The sequence below is a fragment of the Microtus oregoni genome, unplaced genomic scaffold (genome assembly GCF_018167655.1).
Source record: "Microtus oregoni isolate MIOR12 unplaced genomic scaffold, Mior012 000018F_ref0000195, whole genome shotgun sequence".
NCBI lineage: Eukaryota > Metazoa > Chordata > Mammalia > Rodentia > Cricetidae > Microtus > Microtus oregoni.
This window is the reverse complement of record NW_024543077.1, coordinates 8,738,986-8,762,925: the sequence shown is the minus strand read 5'-3', so window position 1 is coordinate 8,762,925 and position 23,940 is coordinate 8,738,986. Positions and strand designations below refer to the sequence as shown.

General features: G+C 39.6%; 1 protein-coding gene across 1 annotated transcript in view; it reads left to right on the top strand.

Moving 5' to 3' along the window:
- The window catches only part of LOC121458956 (semaphorin-3C-like), a 150,925-nt gene that overhangs the window by 104,410 nt on the left and 22,575 nt on the right, over window positions 1-23,940 (top strand). The window contains exon 12 of the mRNA XM_041668397.1: window positions 6,037-6,259. Within this exon, the coding sequence (XP_041524331.1) occupies window positions 6,037-6,259 (223 nt within the window). The remainder of the gene's footprint in view (window positions 1-6,036; window positions 6,260-23,940) is intronic.

Below are 23,940 nucleotides of genomic sequence, written 5' to 3'. Positions count from 1 at the left end.
GAAGCAGAACCTAATAACGCGATCATTTTTAACTCCCATTTCAGGGTGTCTCGGAACCATATCCACCAGCATCCTAAGGAGAACAGTTCCCCAAAGAACACAGCCTCTGTTTCTCTTCCATACTGATACTAGCAGTCATATTTGCTCACTCTCCTAACTTTGTTTTCTTTTCTTCATTTTTGAGATTATAGTTTAATTGCATTTCTCCCTTCCCTTTACTCCCTTCAGGGCCCATATACCACTCCCTACTATTCTTCAAATTCACAGCTTATTATTTCACTAATAGTTGCTTCATTTATATCTATTCATAAATATTACCTATTCAGTCCTTTAATGTTATTTGTATATTTATTCCAGTTAGGTGTGTGTGTGTGTGTGTGTATAGGTACAGATCATTTTGCAGCCTCTACTATGTATGAATTATGGACTTTGGCAGCAAATACCTTTATCTGGGGAGCCCTCACCAGCCCGATAAATTCACTTTTATAATACTGACTCTTTCATGTGCATGATATTTGGTCTTGAATCATGCTCTGCCATTTAGATTTTATGTGTCTCCGATTATTACTTTATTGTCAAAAAATGATGTTTGTCTATTTTATTAGTATGCTTGTATCTAGAAAGTCACAGTAATTTCTTTATTCTAATGCTTACCACAGGACTCATCAAATAATATTTGGATAAAATAATTATTCAAAGAAGTTACTTTCCTCACAGATCTAAGGACAATATAAAAAGACTAGAGGCATCAATGGTTAAAAACACTTGAGAGTAGCTCAGGAGTTAGACACAGACACAACTGTTCTTCTCTCTTCTGCAGAAGGGTCATTGCTTTCAGCTTTTCTGTTGGCACTTCAGTGAAGATGTCTCAGAAAGAAGTATTTACCACAACTTTATAAGAGTGGGAAAAAACAACTGGGAAAAACAAATAATTAAGAAGTTTAACTAAAATGATTCAGTGATGACCTGTATAATAAATTAACCTACAGAATGCCAATGTTTCTGATGGGACTTAGTGATTATACCATCTTCTTTTTGTATTTACATCAGTTCCATCCTTCTGTTACCCCTCCAAATTCTCATATACCCCAGCACATTCACATTTATGACATTTTCTGTAATTATTCTTTTTTTCTAAATTTTTTTTTTTTTTTTTTTTTTTTGGTTTTTCGAGACAGGGTTTCTCTGTGGTTTTGGAGCCTGTCCTGGAACTAGCTCTTGTAGATCAGGCTGGTCTCGAACTCACAGAGATCCGCCCGCCTCTGCCTCCCAAGTGCTGGGATTAAAGGCGTGCGCCACCACCGCCCAGCTCATTACAATACAAACACATATGCATGACCTTCTGAATTCATTTAATGCTGTTCCTATATACATAAGACTAGGGTTTGCCTCACTGCATTTGCTAAGCTATTAGGGACTTGGTCTCTCGATAAAACTGATTCTCACTCTCTCAGGAGCTCTTCTAGTGATGAGACCTTGTGACGTTTCCAACATTCACATTGGCGTGTGAACTGGTATTCATTAGGCAGGTCTTTTTTCTAAGATTTATTACGCTGCAATGTTCTGCCTGCACTAGATATTATTACAGATGGTTGTGAGCCTCCATGTGGTTGTTAGGAATTGAACTCAAGACTTAGGAAAGAACAGTCAGTGCTCTAATCCTTTGAGCCATCTCTCCCCTCCTAAGCAAGTCTTTTTTATGTGGAGATTCCATAGGAGCAATGTCATGAGTCAGCTTTTTGTGGTTACTTCTGTCACAAACCCCAGCCCTGGTGGCTTTGTAATATCCAGGGCAGGGGCATGAGGATTAGAGATGTGAGCTAGGAGGTATAGAGAAAAGGAAGAAACACAGAGACACAGGATAGTAACAGGAGAGCCACTCAGCGAATACTGAATGCTGAATTACAAGTTCTAAGTCCTGAGTTGGCCCGTGTTTAATTTTCCATACACTATTATACCCCGATACAAAATGGGGGGTAAGGGGGCAGGCCAAAGACTGCTTTAGCATGATACAAAGGACAACTAGAACAGTTATCTGCTCCAGTGCTTGAGACATCAAGCCATGAATTCCTAAGGAGAGTATTTGATGTTTGGGGGCAGTGAACCCATCCTAGACTAAGGATCCTGCAGGCAGCCTCTTCTCAGGTCAAACCTCCTATTTCAAAAGAAGGAGCAGAAGTATGCTTGCATTCTCTGACCTTTGGTCAGGGTGGAGCAGATCCAGATCTATGGCCATCTTAAGTCCAAAACACCAAGTAACCAGCTCCTAGGTCAGGATATCTTGTTTTGTAGCCACGCCTGTTAGCAAAAACTTTGAAAGAGCAAAAATTAAGGTCAAACTCTCTGACCTTCAGATAAGGTGGAATAGTCTCACAGCTTGGGGTATCCACAGAGCAGCTACCTGGTCATGTCTACATGACACTAGCTAGTGACACGAGTTCTCATTCTCTTACCCTTTCAAACTTTTACCCCTTCTTATTTGGGTTTCTTTGATCCATGGGTGTATGGATTATACTGTAGATGTGCTTACTGGGACTGGGCACCCCACGGTCACCTATCTGCATTTTAAGCATTTGGAGTATGATTCTCTATAACTGTCTCCATCTGCTGCACAAAGCAGTTTTATTGATGAGGAGAAAAAGCAACACTTATCTGTAGGTATAAAGATACATATTTGCAATACAGCTAGAAATTCTATGCCTGTAGGAAAATATCACCATAGCAGCTTACCCTTAAGCTCGATGGCTCCTCCAGACCTTATGTTCAATTACATAGGCAAAATTGGACACATATCTTTTCGCCTAAACAAGATAAAAGACCTTAGCGTGAAATTTGAACTGCTGAAATTTCTAGACTAAAATATGGTTTATGTTACCCCAAGGTCCCAATATGCATGCTTCCCTGTTCCAGATGACCATGAAAGAGCCGTGGCCCACTAAATGTCCTTGCCTGGTTTACAATGAGGAAACTCAACAGTGCATATTGAGGGGGTGGGGGGGTCACTTTTTTATCTTGTCACCATTTTTACAACTCATTTTGTCTTGACTGCTAATCCTGTGTCATGAATCAGCAGTGTGATTCTTAATTAGAATAATCCTTTTCTAAATTTGAAAATGATGTCACAGGAGGAGACTCTTATTTTTAAGGTAGGAGAACATTGTGCATAGATAATAAAAGCATGACTAAAGCAATTATTGAGGGTAAAAATGTACAGAACTCTAGACTGGGGCTGCCAAGAAGGCTTAGCAGATAAAGAAACTTGCTCTGCAAGCATTATGACCTGAATTCAGTTCCTGGAACCTATGTAAAAGTGGGGAAACAGAATTGACTCCACAAAGCTGTCTTTAAACCACACACACACACAGAGATACACACACACACACAGAGACACACACATATGCATATATCATCACTAACAACAAAAATAAAAATTGTAAAAATAATAAAAATGAATTTTTTAAAAACTACAAGTTTGTGCTACCTATTTAACCAGCAACTTTAACAAATTTTGAGCAACTTTAACAAAACTTTCATTAAGATTTTCTTAACTTTAAGGAAAAGTTCTAAATAAGACTCAGATAATTTAATAGGCTGTCACATATATGTATACAACAATGTTTAATTTAAAAAAAAGCCATTCGAAAGAAAGCAAGAAGAGATAAATGGGAGAGTTCAGAAGAAGGAAAGAAGCAGTGAATTATGTAACTATATTAATCTCAAAAATAAAAGAAATTATTTTTATAGGTAATCACACATCAGAGTACTAAACTGACTGGACATTATGCAGCACGCCTCGTAATGTAAGCTAACTATGCACTTTTTTAGTACCAGCAAAAATGCTTACAAACACTTGAGGAGATGGATCAACAGAGCAAGCCACAATTAGTGGTGTCTTCAGAGTCTGGAACTGATGTTCCAGATGATGCCCTCACATTGTTCTTTCCACATTTCATTCAGTGAGCAGCAATGCTGCCCTTTTTCCACTTTGTGTGAAAGACGAAGGCTGGAAACACCCATAACCCCTACTTTGAAGAAGTATGGAACACAACTGTCAGCTTTGAACAACCTCAAATTCAATTCTGTGTCCCCGTTTGGTCTTCATTTTGGGAAATTTATAAACAGGAATATTTACATGCAATGTTTTTCTTATAATGAAAAATATTCCAAGGTCATGGGAATATCCAATGACAGACTGTCTTTATTATTTATTTCTTTAGCTGTTTTTTTTTTCTAAAAAGAGAATGTGTGTGGTTAATGTATGTATGTCCTATAAAAAGTTCTTGGCTAAATTGTTCTTGGCCTAACGCGTGCATTCATGATGATAATGGGTTTGCGTGTGGATTCTGCCGAGAGGTTTGAGCAAATGTTTGCCTGTCCGTGCTGACACAAAGAGCTGATGTCATTGGCTAGATATAGCAAGGCTCCAGCACAGGAGATGACATGTCTTGCTTGGTTTCCAATGTGTTGGTCTTTCTTAACAAAGGCAGCAGTAAAGATTAGACAGATTTCACACAAACCTCCCCATCTCTGTCCTCTGTTAAAGTCTGATAGTGTTCACATTCTGTTCCTGACGGGAGTAAAGAGTTGCTTCGCTGTCGGCCTTGAGAAAAGCCAAGCTCTCTAGTAGGCCACAGTCCTGATAACGTACCGTAATTCCCAAGATGTTAAGAACAGCAATTTTGCTTTGTTTGCTTTATGCAGTATTCCCTTAAAGACTAAATAAAACTAAAACTGGGGTATTGTATTTGAAGTAAAATGTGAAATCCATTTTTGTCATGAAAGTAATGTTATGGAGTATTTAATAGATTTAGACACACACTGTTCGTGCTGACATATTTACTTCACCAATTTGGCTCACAGGACTTAGCACACACGGTCTACCAGTGAGTGAGTGTGAGCTCCAACCTTCAGCATTTCCATTTTACCTAAACTTTGATCCTGGCTATCAGGGTAACCATCCTTCTCTGTCAGTCCGCTTCCACCGTGGAAGCTTTCTAGTTGCCTATTTTCCCAATGCCATTTGCCTTTTTCTATCTGCCCTGACAACATGTGGCTCTATCCATTCCTCTTCCAGACAGAAGGGCACCTTCTTTTTCATCTGGCCCTCATACCAAAGTTTCAGGCCAGATCATCTAATGAAGAATGTAATCACTCCCTCAGCTACAGTCACCAGACATTGACTGTTGCTAGTTTCATTGTATGATGAAATGATAGGCAAACCAGGCAGATCCAATTCAGTTTACCATCTAGGCAACAAACATGCAGTAGATATGAAAGCAATAAATATGGAAAGCACCATTTGGTAAAGGGAAATGAGAACTGAGTGAGCAAATGGGAAAGCCAGATGGGCAACTGCACGTACCAAGACTTAAAGACCATTGTTCCTGAGACTCAGGGGTGGCAGGCACTAGCTCCAGTGGCAAGCTTGACTCCCTGCAGATAGGAGAGTTGGCAGGACATCCTAAGCTGGTGGTGTTTTGCTCTCTGTAGCTATTGTACTTGATGGAACTCTCTCCCAGATGGACAGTATCAGAGCTCATCCCCACACTGAGCTCCAACTTCAAGATTTGTCTAGGGAAGGGAGATTATACGGAAAAAGATTTTTACATTAGAATTCTAATTGGATGTGATAATGGCCACCTAATTTGTTTTAAAGTCATAGCAGCATTAGAATGTGTCCATGCGTGTTGTTGCCAGCAATATACTTCCTGTTACAAAATTGGAGATAGAAGGATGATGGATGAAAAGAGGGAAAAGTTAGAACATATTCAGATGTGTGTCAGCCCCTCTGTGGAGACTCTGTAGAATAAGGAAGCATTCTACTCAATTATCTAAGCCATTCAGATATCTAAGGAAATGCACCTCAAAGCTTTCTATAGATAGAGACCTCTCTGTCTAAGATCAAATGACTCATCTTCTTCTCTCTGGATCTCCAATGTACTTAAAGAAAGTTCGACTTTTTAAGTGTTTTGAATATGATTATTATTAAGACAAGGAAACCATTTTATTAACTTATTTTCTTCTATTTTTTTTCAGTGCCCAGGCGGGGCATTTACACCTACCATGAGAACCACCAAGGACTTCCCAGATGATGTCGTCACCTTTATTCGCAACCACCCTCTCATGTACAATTCCATCTACCCCATCCACAGAAGGCCTCTGATTGTCCGCACAGGCACTGACTACAAGTACACGAAGATAGCCGTGGACCGTGTGAATGCTGCTGACGGACGATACCACGTCCTCTTCCTGGGGACAGGTAGGTGTTTGAAGTCATGGTGTATGATCGAGGAATGTTCAGCAATTTGGGGAGAAAGGAAAGACCAAATCATTGAGCCGAAAAGGTCATCTGTGTTGCCTTTGGTTTAGCCTTTAGTTGGATCTCTCCCACTTCATTTTCCACAGTTGTAAACAAAGTTAACAAAATAAATCACCGATGTAGTTGTGGTGAACAACTGAAATTCATATATTCAAAGTACTCAAAGTAGTTGAGTTCCTCATCCATATTAAAGTGAAAAATACAAATAATCAGCCAAATTAAGGGCTGGGTGGAAGTTTTCTATATGAACGATGTTCTGAAGAGAAGCAGAATCTGTGACTCACTAACAAATATTTGGAGTCATTTTCCAGAGTGATGGTGATAGATAAGACATTCTTTGTAAATTTGAAAGTAGACTTATATATAGGAAGCTGTTTGGGAAATATTATAGTTGCTATGTTAATCAAACCAGCAATCCCTAAATTTTCTATTTCTTTTACCAGAAATTAAATAAAAATAGTCTTATTTACAAAGACTTGCCTTACTGGGGACAATGAGTTCTAAGTGTTTTAGAGCATTGGCTCTCACCATGTGGTCCTCAGACCAGCAAGGTCAATATCACCGGGACCTTGTTAGAAAAACATTTGTAGGCACGCCTCCCGGAAAGCCAGCTAGGAAACCCAGCCGTCTGTGCTTTAGCAAGCTGTTCTGGCGACTCCAGTGCACACTGTTGCAAATTACTAGAAGGGAGCAAGGAGCCTTGGCCTGCTGAGCAGACAGGATTATAAATTCCATTCCTGCTTGGTTCCATTTACACAATGTCGGCTAGGTTCCTCCATATTGCCCAAGCAGCAGAATTCCACACACTTACTGCCTTGTAGGCGGTGACACAGATCTCATCAGCTCTCCTTTTAGATGTAGGAACAACTCCAGGAAGTTTGCAGTGTGTCTTCTAATTAAAGAAACAGATATAAAGCAGGCCTGTGAAAGCCATTGTAAAAAATGTGGCGGTTGTGAAGTCTGTCCTCTGAATGGGAGGCGCTGCACTCAGATTTCAACCAGCTACAAAATGTGGTTACTCTTTCTTGGCTAAACAAAGCTTCCAGCCTGCTCTTCTCATGAAGTTCTTATTTTATCCCTCCGTGTAACTCCAACCCCAGGTCTGGAGCTTTCGTTCACACATAATTTTTGTTTGAAATCATGAGACAGGGAATCTTCTAAAATGTGTTCCTTGGCGGGCTTGGCGGAATCTGGCTTCTTGCTGCTCCCTGACTTGTGAGAAACAAAACCCCTCCTTCCTGATCTAATCATTCCTTATCATGGCTCTCCTACCCTGCCCTCTCCAGGATCTTTGCTCTCAATTATAATCTCAATCCCTAGATTCTTTCATTTTATCCTATACCAACGTTGACTTGGAACGCTTCTCCCCACACACAGAGCATGAGTGCGTATTCACCCTATTGCCAATTCTATTTCACCAGGGTTTTCAATGTTATCATGCTATAGTCACTAAAATACCTCCCAGCTCTTGTATCATACAGCGTTTCAGAACCTCTCTTTTTCTGTTGGGTCAGCCATGTGGTATACAGTTCTTGTCCTCATTCTTCTTGTTTATTGGTGTATCTGCATTTTTTTCCATGTTCTCCTATTCTTTTGATCTCCCTGTTTATTCACTTTGCTTTAAATTGTTTCATGTGCAAACACATTTTAAAAGAATGTGTCATTAAAAGTCCTTGGCAATTCAGTAGTTAAATTAGCATTTCAAACAATGTTGTGAAAACTCCATTTATACTCTTCCAAGACTTTCTAACTAATACTTACTATACTTTCCCATATTTTATTCACCATGGTACATTCTTCTCACCCTTTCATCTCTTTGAAGTCTATAATTTCTCTATAGGCATATCACAGGGTTTTGCTAGTCCAATAAATATTTGTCAGGCTGAACTTGAAAGCGTGAATATATCCACTGTTACCCAGGCAATAAAATGAATTCATGCAAGCCCAGAAGACAATCTTCATTTGCATGTACATATGTTTTCATAGATGACTCCTAAATTACTACATAGAGCTGTATTTAGACCAACAGACTTCAATTTAGAGTTTCGTTGAAAAGAAAAATAAAGTCCTGTATTTCTTGACAGAAAGTGGCAGTTTAGAGTCCCACCTCGCTCAATGTCTCCTAGATAGATGATTATTTTCTGTTTGCTTCCTTTGAAACCTGTTTAGAGGATGGATTGTGATGTCACCGCAGACTTACTTTCTTTTGAAAATCTTTATAACATTTGTAGATTTCATGGGTGGAATTTTCAAGCCTTTTAGAAATGTTCAGCAATTTTTACTTAAATAGAAGACAGCAAGAAGTATAGTGCGGCAAAGATGCTTTGGGTTTTCTTCCCACATAAGCTCTGGCACCTTGACATGGACTTTTATATGTGTACTTAAACACATGTGTCTTTTTACAAGCTGTCTTTGGGCATGGGCTTTTAATTGTAGTGGAGGTTTCACTAATGATCGCTTGCGAAACCTCGTGAGTGTCTTGAGGATTCGGTCCAAGCAGGAGAGTGCACGTTGTGGCAAGGCCTCTCCACAGCGTCTTTCTGGAAAGACTGTCACCAACTTAACCACTGATCCATGCCCATACTGTCTCACCAGACTGCACTATCTTTATTGAACAAATGTTCCAACATTCATGAAACTGAGATGAGTAGTACAGTGATATAAAGTGAAATTTCTTTGAAAAAGATACTATATACATATATATATATACATATATATATGTATATATATATATAGTGCAGGTGAGTATTTCCATTTTCATGGATGAATCTTGACACACCACTTATGGAGACAATAAAGAAAGCTGTTTTCATGGTGTCCCTTCTTCTCTGCTATCTTCAGACCTTCAAGGGAATTCAATGAAAGCACCAGTTGTCAAGAATGTTTCTGTAGAGACAATTGATGTGGCAGAATTCAATAGAATGATATGTAATTACAGATGTGTTGCCAGTGTGAGCCTTGCAAATGAAAGTGTAGCTCACAGAACCTCTAATTGGCTATGTGGGCTCAAAGCCTGACACCTATTACAACAACTCATTATTATTACAGAATTTATTGCGTCTTAGATGCTGATGATCTAACCTTCCAACTTTATCACCAGACAACCAAGTAAATTATCAGGCCAAAGAGGAGGCTCAATAGTTAAAGGCTAAAACCCACAGCTCAAATTACAAAAGCTAAGATTAAGTTTCCTTTATGTGCAATGAAGTCCCAAGCAAAATAAGTAAGTAAAAGGCAGAGATAAGAAAAGACACAAGGTTAGGAGAAAAGAATAAAGAAGGTCGGACAAGGAGAAGACAGAGCTTCAGCCAGCAAAGCCTACATAGATTCCTTGATCTTTTTTTTTTTTTTACAGAAAAAGATTTCTCTGCTTATTTGGGTTGATAAATATAGAATTTTAATTAAGTTAAGGAAACTATTTTACAGTCCATGGAGGCTGTAAAGGTATTCATGTTTCTACAAATGAAAGTTCTTTTATATATTACATGCTTTTTTGTTAAAAATTAAGCTGAGTCTACTTAATTATTTTCATATAATGACTGCTATTACCCCTTTAAAATCTCATTTTGTATGTGTGTATAAAATCAACTATCTGTTTTAATCATTAATATTCACTTTTTTCTTATTCTTTGAGAAGGCTTTAACATGGAAGCGGAAGCTATCATGGGATTAGCGTTTCTCTTTTAAGTTGCCACCTACTGCTGTTATCCAGGCCACAGGCCCAGAGCAGACTCTATTACACGGTCAGGAGATTTTACCCTGTTTTCCTTTTGCTTCTGGAGCTATGAAAATATTTTAGTGTCTGGGGAAGGTTCAGACACATTCTGTCAAGTTCCCCCTTTTAGCACTACACATGAATCAGAATGATGTGACTTTTGACGAAAGAGTAAGTGTTCTTGTGAATGGGTGTTAAAGATTTAGGATGATTTACCAGCGTTGTGGTTTCTGAAGGCAGGATCGTTGTGAGTGGTCCCCCACCGCAACTCTAATATGGAATATACCATTTCATGCTTGTTATTAGCTCCCATTTAACTGGACGAGTACTGAGTCGGGATATTGACTCCAGGAAGTCTTCCCAGTCTCCAGAATTTTGAAGTATGGGCCACATGTGTGAGGAGAGCCTGAGAAGGCCTGTCTGGCAATACTGGAGAATAACCACATTCTTCCTAACGAGAGGTGTTGGCAGTTGCTGCTCTTGGAATGGCACCCTGAATGAGCCGCTGTGCCAGGAATTCCGAGTTTTTAAAGAACTCTCTAAAATACTCATATAAAATTTGATAGCTGCAGAAATGTGTTTGATTTGGGGAAAGACTACCCTCATTTGAGAACTACGCGTGAAAATCCTCTAGGAATGATGTACACATTTCTCTCTCATTTAGCAATGGAGAATGAATCTCTCTAAGATCACTGGGGTTTTATGGCACTGTAGGTCACTTCCTGCCAGGCTAGAATCTGAAAAATTCTGAGAGTTTCTCATGAGTTCCAGTTCCGTGGGGCTTTACACAGCAGTCAATGCTGATGGGACACAGTGGAACCATGGCTGAATCGAGGGGAGGAAAATGAAAATTCATGTTGTCATAGAGGCTTTACCATGTAAACGGCAGCAAAGAAGGAAGTGGTAGAAAGAAATAAGGAAGGGAGAGGATAGTCTCAGTGACGTTCTGTTCAAGGACACATGCTTCCACATGAACTGTGCCTAGTAAGACGAGGCACTGATTCACTGGACATAGCCCTTGCTATGTAAACTCGACAACATGAATGTAAATCTGTAGAACCCACTTATCATCCCAGCACCTCCATGGGGAGGTGGGAAATGGAAATGGGACACTCCTTAGAAGTCTGTAGGTTAGCTAGCCCAGCATACCTAGCACAAGAGAGAATGTCTAAAGGAAGGTGGTTTCATTTATTGATCTACCTCCACATAGGAACCAGGGCATACATGCAAAGCACTGAGTCATACACATGCAGGCCCACATACATGCACACACACACATACACACACACACATACAAACTATTTAAAAATTATGAAGTAAATTATGCCGTAGCATTTACTAAAGTCAAAATATTGTTTTAATCCCTGAAAATAAATATTTCAAACAGCAGAATATCTACTTATAAGCCATTCCTTGGAAATGTGTTCTTTGAAAGGCCGGAGTCTCCTATAATTATTATTTGGACTTCTTAAAATATCATTGCTTATCATTGTATTCCAGTAAGTAGATAAATAACATTTCTGAAATATTTTCTTATTACAGTGATGTTTGCTTTTGCTGGGCACATGAACAATTTCATCTATCCTTCATAAATATTATCGGAGTAATTCCATGAGTAATTATAAGAACGTAGGCTTCATGAATGGGCCATCTTCTGTAAGTAGGCAAGGCTTCTAGAGGTGGGACTGGGACACCAACCCAGCACAGAACCTTTGATCTTCAATTCATCTTGGCAGCAAGACGTGCTGGGGTAGTGGTGGCATAAAACGTGTGGGGCTCTGGGGGTAGACAATCAATGACTGGTCCAATTTGAGGCCTATACCATGAGAGGGAGCCTGTCCCTGACACTGCCTAGATGGCCAAGAACTGGAGACTGGATATTTAGGGTAGAACATGACTGGCTAAAAATAAAACAGAAATAAAAAGTCAATGAAATGATTCCTAATGATAATTCTACTACACTCATAGACCAGAGCCTGGCATAATCATCATTAGGGAGGCTTCACCTAGCAACTGATGGAAAAAGTCAGTGAAATGATTCCCAATGATAATTCTACTGTGCTCATAGACCAGAGCCTAGAATAATCTTTATTAGGGAGGCTTTATTCAGCAACTGATGGAAACAGATGCAGAAAGCCCGTACCCAAGCGTTAGGCAGGGCTGGAGAATCCAGAGGAGAAGGGGGAAAAAGACTGTAGGAACTGAAGGGGTTAAGGACACCACAAGTGCACAGCTACCAGAATTAACTAAGCTGGGAGCTCATAGAGACTGAAGCCACAATCAGGGAGCCTGTATGGGTCTGCACTATGTCCTCTGTATATACGTTGTGGTTGTTTAGCTTGGTTTTCTTGTGAAATTTCTAACCTTGGGAGTGGCACTGTTTCTGTCTCATTTGCCTGCTCTTGGGAATCTTTTCCTCCAACTGGGTGGCCTCTTCCAACCTTGATTTTAGGGTATGTGTCAAGTCTTATTGTAACTTGTATTGTGTTTCGTTGATATCCCTGGGAGGACTGCTATTTTCTGAAGGGAAACAGAGGAAGAGTGGATCTGGGAGAGAGGGGAGGAGGGAAGGGTGAGGAACTTGGAAGAGTGGAGGGAGAGGAAACTCAGGTCAGGATGTAATATACAAGAGAAAAATAAAACAGACAGACAAAGAATGTAGGCAGGCTCTATATGGCTAGAGAGATGTCTCCATAGGGCTGTGGAGATGATGGCTCCATAGGGCTGGGGAGATGGCTCAGCTACTAAAGGCTCATCTCATCACCAAAGCATCAGGAAGATTGGGCCTGATGAGTTTAGGAGATTTGATCTGGTGTATTTAATATTGAAAACCCAGTTCCTGGACTAATATATCACTTGGAGTAGCTGCTCTATAGACATTATTTGTGTCAGTGAGAGAATGAGTTTCATTTGTTATCCAGCATTGGTTCAGATGTACTTGTAGATCATGTAAAGTCATTCCCATATTGACTATGACAAATTCACAATGGAAAAACCTGCTAATTTTACAGTTTAAACATTTATATTCAAGTCCCTACTTTACTTAGCATAGTCTACTTATATTTTTCTTTTACTGAAGCTAATTTCATTTTCATTTTCTCATTAGACGTTGAACAACATGTTTTATCCACACATTTCAAACCGGTGTTGCTGATGAGTTGACAGGACACTGGCTTTGGCATTATCACACACTTAACCTCATCTAAACATTGTCACCAAGTCCTAAATGTGAGCCAGACATCCCTAACAAGGTGACAGAGAAGACAGAGATAAACTTTCCGATGAAGTGGCCTGAATTTTTGTGTGAACTTCAATTGTTCTAAAAATTTAACCTGCAAGTCTGGTACAATCTTGCCAGTTATCTTCCATTTTGACATAGAAGTACACACTTTTTGTGACAGGGGATTGTTACACAAGAAAGTAGGGCTTAACCTGAGTTTTTGGAATGATTTAACCTGACTTTTAAGATCATCCCACTTTTACAGGTTTTACTATTTTTTAAGAATTTTAAGGATATATTATACCTATATCCAAAATGTCTGACACATTTAACAAATCACATAGGAAACCTGATATGCTTCTCCTTGTTTAATTCAAATAGATTCTGTACAATGGATTGGTATATTGAAGGGCTTCTGGATATGCAAGTGTATAGTGATCCCAGTAAGAGTGTGGACAGAAGTTCCTGTTCCACCTAGTCCCACAGCCATTCACTCCTAATCAACACATGGAGACTTATATTAATTATAAACTGTTTGGTCTATTACTAAACTTTATTACTAACTAGCTCTTATGATTTAAATTTACCCATAATTCTTTTTTTCTCAAAGATTTATTTATTTATTATGTACACAGTGTTCAGCCTACATGTATGCCTGCAAGCCAGAAGAGGGCATCAGATCTCATTGCAGATGGTTGTGAGCCACCATGTGGTTGCTGGGAATTGAACTCAGGACCTCCGGAAGAGCAATCAGTGCTCTTAACCTCTGAGCCATCTCCTCAGCCCCATAATTCTTGCCAATATTTAGCCACACAGCTTGGTACCTTTTCTCAGGAAGGCATTCTCATCTTACTTCCTCTGCATCTGGTTTGTGACTGATTCTACCTCTCCTCTTTCCAGAATTCTCCTAGTCTGGTTGCCCTGCCTACACTTCCTACCTGGCTACTGGCCAATCAGTGTTTTGTTCAACTAATAAGAGTGACAAATCTTTACAGTGTACCAGAGTATCATTCTCAAGCATTTCTCTTTTTTTTCTTTTCAAAACAAGACTCTGAATCACATCTCCTTTGTTTAGCTTTTTGCATGACCATTATCCATAACAAGTTGTAACCAACACTCTAAACAAAGAAAAACATCCATAATTTATTTTTGGGGAATGTGGCTGTAGTTTTTCTAGGTTGCTTCCTGCTGACTGGGGCACTGGTAAGACTATAGGAACCCAAAGAAAATTTAGGATTATGGTCAAGTCCTGACTGGAGTATTCTGTGAGACCGGATCATCTCAGCCAGCAGCCTCGAGCTGTTCTGAATATGGAATTCAGAGAAAACTGCTACGGGGTGCTCTAAAATGTTAGATTATCTGGGCCATCCACTCCTATGGGAGATTTTTTTCAGGGGATCTTGCTTGATCAAAAATGAATCTATATCCTCCCATTTCCTGTAGAAACAAAAGTAGAAACTCTTCTCCAACATAACATAGCTTTGACTTAAATTTTGAAGTCAAGGCATTTTCAAACATCATAGGTTGAATTAATCCAGCAGCACTTATACTCAAATGTCTTTTAGCAGCCGTTGCTCCTTCCTCAGCAGTCAAACAATCAAAGACAATGCAAGAGCAGAGTTTCCAGATTCTCTGTGAATTTTCGATCTTTAGGTGACTTTTTCTTATGCTGTTTTTTTTTTATTTTTATTTTTGATATTTGAATTTTTTAGACAAGGTTTCTGTCTGTATCTTTGGCAATCCTGTATCTCACTCTGTTGACCAGGTTGGCCTCAAATTCACAGATACCTGCCTGCCTCTGCCTCTCAAGTGCAGGGATTAAAGGTATGCACCACCACACCTGGGTACTCTGATTCTTTTTAAAGAACTTTCTCTGTCTTTACAGTGTACAAGAGCATTATTCCACAGCACAAGAGACAGAGTGATTGCTCCATAAGATTGGCTCATTTTCTACTTAGTCACTGGCATTTTTCTTGTTTGTTTGCGGACGGCTAAAGTAAAACCTCATCACGGTGTTGCTGAGCTCGCTTCTCATAGGATAATAAGGATGTTTCAATGCCTCGCATGTTGAATTATGAAGTCTGCTGTCTAATTGTGGAGCCTAAGTCTCCACGCTAGCGTTTTGTTCTTGCAGTTTTGTTCTGCCAGCTTCCCAGGGCTAGTCCTTGTGACCCTTGTTCTAGAAGAAGAACACACAGCCTCCTGCTCACCAGGCTGGGCCCCCTGTAACCCTCCATAGGCCTGTAGCTGTCAGTTGTGGTGATTGTTTGCCTGGAAACTGGCTCTGAAAAAGAAAGTGGCTGCACAGGGAAGGTGGTGGCACATGCCTTTAATCCCAGCACTTGGGAGGCAGAGGCAGGCGGATCTCTGTGAGTTCGAGACCAGCCTGGTCTACAGAGCTAGTTCCAGGACAGGCTCCAAAACCACAGAGAAACCCTGTCTCGAAAAACCAAAAAAAAAAAAAAATTAGAAAATGAGAGAAAGTGTTTTATTCAGAGTGGCAAATGAATTAGAAATTAGGATAGAAGAGTTAAGGGCAGAGCCTGTGAGGCAAGACGTGGGGTTAAAACTCCAAGTGTATGTCTGCTTGGTGTATTTTCCACTGATGTAGTAGGAAAATATTGAGCATCCAAATAACTTTCTCGCAGTTCCGGAACCTAGAGATGTGGTACTAGATTAGCGAAAGGCTCTCCCAGGTGTGTTTAATGCTTGTGACCTTGAGAAGGGGGCATTTTTCTAAACTGTGTGGATGTGCTCAACACAAATATGTGGCTCTTTAATAAGCCAAAAGACAGTTTGTCCTTGCTCTAGTCAGGAAGATGAGAGACGGTGGAAGCAATGTGAGAATGACCCTGGTGACCCTGGAGATGGAAGAAAACAATTATATGTGGAGGAAGATAAGTCACTAAAGTTTTAAGCCACAGAAAAGCAGTTTTCTTTAGAACATACAGATTGGGAAGCTCAAAATACTGATTTTGGCATCCTGAGACCTATGTTTAATTTCTAGTCCCCATAAAGCTAAGAGGAACAGCGTGTGTTATTCAAAAACACTAAAATTGCCGATAATTATTTATGTAGCAATTTAAAACACATTTAAGAAGCTTTTGAATTCTAGCTTAATTGATAAATTTAAAGAACGTAAAAACAGTTATTAATCAAATTTTCTGTTTTTAGACTCTGAAGGGAAAGTCAACACTGACTAATGCGTAAAGATAATATTACACATCAGACTAAGCTTCTTTATTAGTTGCCAAGGTGAGGTACAGTAAGAAACCATGACAATGTCTTGTAGTCACAACACATAGTTTACTATTTTAAGGTCGGCGGAGTCAGTTTCTCAATCTCTTAAGCCTGGGTATCATATGATACAGCACAGCAATGACACTGAGATCCTATCAGCTCGCATGGTGCTATTGCCTACAAGCAAGTCGCATGCTCCTTGATGAAGGGAACAGGCACGTGCCTTCTAGAGAGACAACGTAGAATATGGCCGCCACATTCATCTTCATTTCAAAGTATTTTTGTTCATGTTCATTTTGAAGGCAAGCATGCATGTGCTTTCGTGACATGTCATGTGTGTGGAGGCCAGAGGAGCGATTTGGGAGCTTGTTTGTCTCTTTCCCCTTGTGAACATCAACTCAGGTGGGCAGTGGCCAGTGCCCACTCAGCCTTTTCATCTACCCTATTATACTGATGGAGAAAGGACTCTAAAATTGCCGAAAGGAAAGATAGCTCTTGTGTTTCAAAGGTAGGAAGTGACACCCATATAAAACAGGAGATGGAAGGTGGAGATTCAAAGGGCTTACTTAGATCAAGAATTATGCAGACGAAAAGATGAGATGATAAGAAATTTATTGTTGTCATAATCACATATTATTGACTATGTGATTTATATGTATATTAGCCTGAATGTTGGAAAAATTGCCTTTTCTTTTCATCTATCAGGCATCTGTTATGAAAAGCAGTAGCAGTTTTCCTCAAAAATACAAATATGTAATTTAATTTACACTATAACATATACTTAATTTTTATTATATTTAGTTAAATAAATTTCAGTATCTCATTATAATAACACAGAAACAACAAAATGAAAGTCTCCTTCTCTTTTAAAAGTGTATAAACTAAGAATTTGATTAACCGAATGGCTTATTTAGAATTGCAGTGTTCTTTCAGCATTGAAATAAAGCCAAAGTCTGTCTCATAATGGACTGAAGTTTTGGTGGCCTCTCCAGACGGATAAGTCAAAGAGGGTGTCACTACAGATGTACTTCAGCCTAGAGTGCTGTGCTAGAGATAGAGAGAGGAGCCTCATTAGCCGAGTGTGTGTTAGATGAATCCCTGACAGTGCTGAGGCCAATCTAGGGAATTATAATGATAAGGACTTAACTCCTAGAGTTCCTGGAATGAGGAAAAAAATTAAGAAGCGTTTTCTAATATGAGTGAGGAATGATCTTGAAAATAGCGCAGAAGTGACCTTATGGTGACCTTGAGAAAGATGGAGCAGTCAGGAAGAAGCAGTGGACAAGATCATTTTATTTGGATTCCCTCGTTACTTGCTGTTTTCCACATTATGCTACTTTCCTGTGTACTAGTCGCATCGAGGAAAGAATAACTATTCCATTTGTATAGATGTAATCAGAAGAAAGGGAACGGCCAATAAGGGCGAGTTAATAGTGGATCTGGATATGACTATAAGGGAATGAGCTTCCTTATCTGAAAATGCAGAAACAAGGACATCCCAAGCCACTTTGTAGAAATGATTTGAACTTCAAAGCTAACGTAGATGAGCACCATAAGGTCAAAACGGTGCTGGAGAAGAGGTTCATTCGTGATGGTACAATTTATTAATCTTGGAGGTGTAGTTCTTCCCTGAGTAATCTAGGGGTATTAGAGAATCAATATAGGAGTAATCTAGAATTAATACAGGATTAATATAGGAGTACTCTAGGATTGATACAGCAGTAATATAGGATATAGGAGTATTGTATGATTAACACTGTAGTGCTCTAGGATTAATACAAGAGTGATATCAGAGTATTGGAGGATTAATACTGTAGTGACCTCGGATTAATACAGGAGTGATATAGGAGTAGTATAGGAGTATTTGATCTGGGATTAATACAGGAGTGATGTAGGAGTAATGTAGACTTAGAAAGGCTGAACATAGTTCTCTGTTTGAAATTTGTTGTTGCATCCTAAATAGGAGCTAATGAGCCTTACATCACTTACCTGCATTCTCCTTGTAAAGTATATTTGTTTGAAATTTGAAGCTGCTTTTTCTTTCATTTTAAATGTGTACATATGTGTGTAAAGTAGATGTGTGTGTTTGTGTGTGCAGAAGATATAGATATCAGGTATTGTACTTTATCACACTTCTATCATTTTATTTGAGACAGAGTCTCTCACTGAACTCAAAAGTCCCTAAATAACTAGAATGCTGCGCCCAGGAACTTTGAGGATCCTTCTAGTCTACCTCACCCCCAAGCTAGAGTTATAGATCATCACCACTAGGCAAAAGGAGGGGATAGCAAGGGCAGAGACACGAAAATAAAAGGAAGGTCAAGAGAAGAGAAGAGAAGAGAAGAGAGGAGAGGAGAGGAGAGGAGAGGAGAGGAGAGGAGAGGAGAGAAAAGAAGGAGAAGAGAGGAGAGGAAGATAAAAGGGAAAATAACTTTAGTGAGAGATCCCAGCTGGAGCTGCTGGTGGCCTTTTGGAAATTACAGAGCAAAGCACTGGTTTATAACAGGTTTGGGTGCTGCTGGAACACGTGGAGACCAATAAGAAGTGGCCAAAGACAATACGCTCAGTTATATACAGTGTCTCTAAACTTTACTGCAAAGGTTCACACAGCTTGTCTCCTTTGATCTTGAGCAGCCTGTCAGGTGTGAAGGGAAAACGCAATATCCATATTTTATAGACAAAGGAAATTTTACAGGCCCCAATTTTGAATCGCCTGTGTAGGGACATGATCTCCCAAGCAGCTGCTCCCGGTGTGCACCTGGGCAAGGGGCTCTCTCACCACCAAATGCTCACTGCAAATAGCAGATACAGGACATAACTGCGCTCATCCCAGGATGCAGTTGTGGGAAGCATCCCTTCTAACAACTGCTGTTGGGGAAACACAACTGTGGTGTCCTTAATTAGCAGGGTCCTTTAAGCCCCTCTTCTTCTGGGGATTTACAAACTGCTTATTTTAAAACATGACATGGTTTCACTCTATAGTTTTACTTGAATCAGCCTCTTGAATGTTTTTGTTTGTTTTGTTTAAGTTGCAAGTGTTTATTGTAAAAACATGTTTATAAAAGAAGAAAAATAAATTGTAGTTTACCATTCCTTCTTTCAAACCATGTTGTTAATATCTAGGCATTTCAATCTGGCTTTTGTATTCTGCCAGTTGAAGAATTATAAGGCTGGGAAAATCTCAGGGGAAGTATCAGACACAGCACACAAAAATTAACTACTAAACAAATGCTTTTCTGAGGGATATGGAGACACACACACACACAAAAAAGAGAGAGAGAGAAAGACAAAGACAGAGAGAAACAGAAACAGAGAGATACAGAGAGAAAAAGAGAGAGACAGAGAGAGACTGATAGACAGATAGACAGGCAAAGGCACAGAGAGAGTAGCAGGATAAACAGAGAGACACAGAAAAAAAAAAAAAAACAACAAGCCACACAGAAAGGCCCTTTCAAACATGTGGAACACTGCAAAGCCTGAAATCTGAACTCTTCTCAAGGGCTGGGGATCTGAAGGTTCTTTACTTGGGTCTTTTTTCCCTAACTTAGGGTTGTTCACTTTGAAGAAAAACAGGAAGACGATAGGGTCATAATTCAGAGGAAAACATACCCTGAGCCCATCTTGAACTTAGCAGCCGGAAGTGTGAAGAGGGAGCTGGAAGTATACTATCTTTACTACCTATCTATGGTGTCTCTCTTGATCTGTCTACCTACTAATGATCTTTCAAAATCCCTACCCCCTCAGAATGTACTTTAAAATTCAGAAAATTTTGAAGAGGAAGCATCAATGTATACATGTATCAGATGCCTTGCGAGTTCTTGACAATACCTCACGATAGCACACAGTACTATCTTCTACATAGAAATCTTTAACCCAAACAAACCAAATGACTTCACATCCGTACAGGTCAGACTTTATAATAAATTAGTTAAAGGACCTATTTTGTCACCATAAGATACATATCTTAAATAGACAAAAGCACTACAATGTTCGGAATCTAGGGCTGTGTTTAGAGTTAGCAAACTATCTCGTATGGAGTGTGATCCTCAACTCACAAGCAAGTTATTATGTTATGAATGCAAACTTATCTTACAGGGTCAGATATTGCAAATAGATAATTTGACATTTCTTTGTGTGTGTCTGTGTGTGTGTGAATATCATGTTTTACTGTCACCTGGATCCTGAGTATATTGCTTGTGTGTTTGTTTAGTTATCAGGGTTTAACGATTCCTAAAACAGGAAGGGAAGATAGTATGGCAGGTCTTCGATATGGTTTGAAGAGGTCTCCTGAATCTTTCGTAGGTATTTTTGTGACTGTTCTCCTTAGGAAGGGGCTGTGGGGGCTGTACTCTCCTGTTAGTACTGGCTGTATTCCTGATCTACTGTGGCAGTTATATGTTGTGCACCTTCAGTACCAGTATCCCTGGACTTACTGGAAATGACTTTGTTGCCCTTGGATCTGTTACCTTCTCCTAAATCGAACTCATTATTATTGTAGGGACCATACTATTGCTTTGACGTTGACTATGATAGGTCTTTCTCTCTGGTTGCTGGGCTTAGACTCTGTATGTAAACCAATCTAGTTTTGCAGAAAAACAGCTGCACGCTATTTCCTGATCCTTGATAAACGAGGTTACTGATTTTTCTTTAAGTTCGATCTAAACAAGGTCTTAACTTTCAAATATGACCTACATAAATCTCAGTCTTTATTAACATCAAGGTGTTAATAAAATCAGAGTGAGGCTAGCATTTTGGTTTCCAATAACACTGCTTCCCTTCTTCCCTACCAACAAGTGCAGAACCTCCACTGTCTCCTTCCCAGTCATCTCAGCCCACACAGACCTCAACCAGCTAAAAGACAGCCCACCCCTGCTCTGCTGCCCCAATTCCTGTATGTGTGATCTCCATGCTGCCCTTGCACTCCCAGAACCTCTTGTGGGAAATTGACCCAAGGCAGGAAGTGCGGAGATCCCGAAAGTTAGCACGTGAGGATCCTGGGCCACATGATCTACAAAAGAGTCATCTCTGGGCTGGCAGGATGGGTCAGCGGGAAAGGACAGGTGTGTCCAAGCCAGAGGGTCCACGTTGGATTCTTACAAAGCATATGGTAATCAGAGGAAATGGAATTCTGCAAGGTGTCCTCTGACCACCTCACTTACATGTGGCGAGTGTGCATTCTGAGTGCTCATACGTAATTAACTAAAACAGGAAGAGGTCCTCAAATAGCCTACCATTCTTACATTGTTCACTCTGGGAAATTTCTCCAACAGCCTTGATTCCATTGGCCAATGGTCATAAGCGCCCTCCAGAAAGGTTTTCCTCTTATTTCTTCCAAAAGTGTTTGCGGTACCTTTTTCCTTATTGCCATATCCACTTTAACTTTCATCAAAACAGTAATTTTGCAGACTGGGTATTCTTGTAGAACTTCATAAGTCATATGTTTGCCTGATTTTTTTTATGTATCTAAAATTTATTGATTGTAATGTTACATAGAAGTTTACACAATGTTTGTATTATAGAGTACGTAAGTTATTTCATACATTAATTACAAATGTGTTATTTCAGCTTAATTTATACAACTGGAAAGAAGATTTCATGAATCTTTATCAAAATTGATTTGGTGGTTCCACTTATGATGGATATAGATCAACTACAAAGAAGTTAAATACATTTTTATACTGTTTGTCACTTGGGAGTCTCATGCATTTGAGCAGGCATATATTTTTCTCTAAGCTTATACATATGTAGTGCTTCTAAAAATTCCTGCTGTGATTTAACATGGGAAACAACATGTGTATTTTTGGTAAACTCTGTAGGTGACTTTGGCTGAGGTAATCTGAAGGCCAGATATTTGAAAGTACGTAATTGAGCATGGCTAGGGATGCTAAAAGGCCAAGTAAAATGAAATGCTATTAGCAAATGAAACTTAAAATCAAGGAATCCTTTTCTACTTATTTTTCTTATAAGGCAGAGAAATACTATAACTTTCTGAAAAGTTCTTTGTGCCAATAAAATCCTTTTTAATTTAGGTACACCAGATACATTCACAGCTGTGTGACCCTATACACTCTTGCATCATCAAACAAACAAAAAAAAAAATACTGTGAAGTTAGCTTGGATGGGTACTGCCGCCCCAAGTGTGTCCCCTTAAATGGAGACGCTTAAGATGCTATTTACGGCCAAGGATGTGTCAGTCAGGACCTGTGTGGCTGGTGCTGGGGCTTCAATCATCTGCCAGGAGTGGGGGAGAATAATATCTGTTTTTCTGTATTATTTTCCAATTATAAAAGTAGGAAGAAAAGAATACAGCAGCAGTGATTTGGTAATCAAGCGGGAAAGTGGCTCCCACTTGGACTGGATGTTTAACCAGGCTGCAAATGAGGCAGCCACTTGATTAGACCCAGTTTTTGAAGCTGCGGGGGTTGGCGCACTCCCTTCCAGTCTACAAAGCTTCCACTTGCCTGAACTTTTCAGTTTTTGCTTGGCTTTACCCTTCTGTTCTGTCCAAAGATGAATTGAATGTCAAAAATATGAGGGCATGTTTGAACACATCTGCTTATTGTTTAATAATGTTTGATTTTAAAAATAAATGCTAGAACTTACATGACAATTACCTAAAGTCACATACAATGCTGCAGTGTTTGACACCCTGGGTCACTGAGCTGAAAAGAGAAAAAGCAGGAAGAGATCAGCATTCAATTTGGGATTGTATGTCTTTTCTCAAGTGAGTATGGCACCTTCTTCCTTGATGTGAATCATTATTGATTACCTCGCTCTCAGAATCACAACTGTGTGAGCAATTTGTAGGGTAGGGTGAAAAATAAAACCCAGTGTCCCTGTCTAAAAAAAAATATAAGTAAATAAGACTTTTAAAGAGGCTGTAAAAGGGCATTAAATCAAGCTTCTTGCCTCCCTAACCACAGGTGCCTATGTGATTGTGTCTGTGACACAGGGAGGAAGCCAGCTTGGCTAGAATTCTTTCAGGAGTTAACCACTGGGAGGGGGAGGGACTAGATCTGATTAACATGGCCTTGTTCCTCCATTCCAAAGGCAAGCACAGCTTGTTTCCCGGGAAACCTGAGGACTTCAGTTAATGTGTAACCAGGGGCTAAATACCAGTGCTGACTCCAGTGACCTGCTGAGTAATGACCTCTGCTTCAGGACTTGCTTTAGACAGCCAGCACCTACTGTGTGACACCTGCAGGCTGGCCTCCAGCGTAGGGACAGACAGAAGAGCTGTTGAACCATTATTGCTGTGCTCCCTTACATTACATTCTCAAAGAAATCTAGATAGCATAAAATAAACAGTTAGAAAGGATGCTTATTTAGGGAGGCTTCTTTAGATACTTAATAAACAAAAGGAAATTAAATCAGCACTGTGTGTTGATCATTCTGCTGTTATCTTTGTGTGAAGACTGACATCATGGAAATCACTTTTAAGATTTG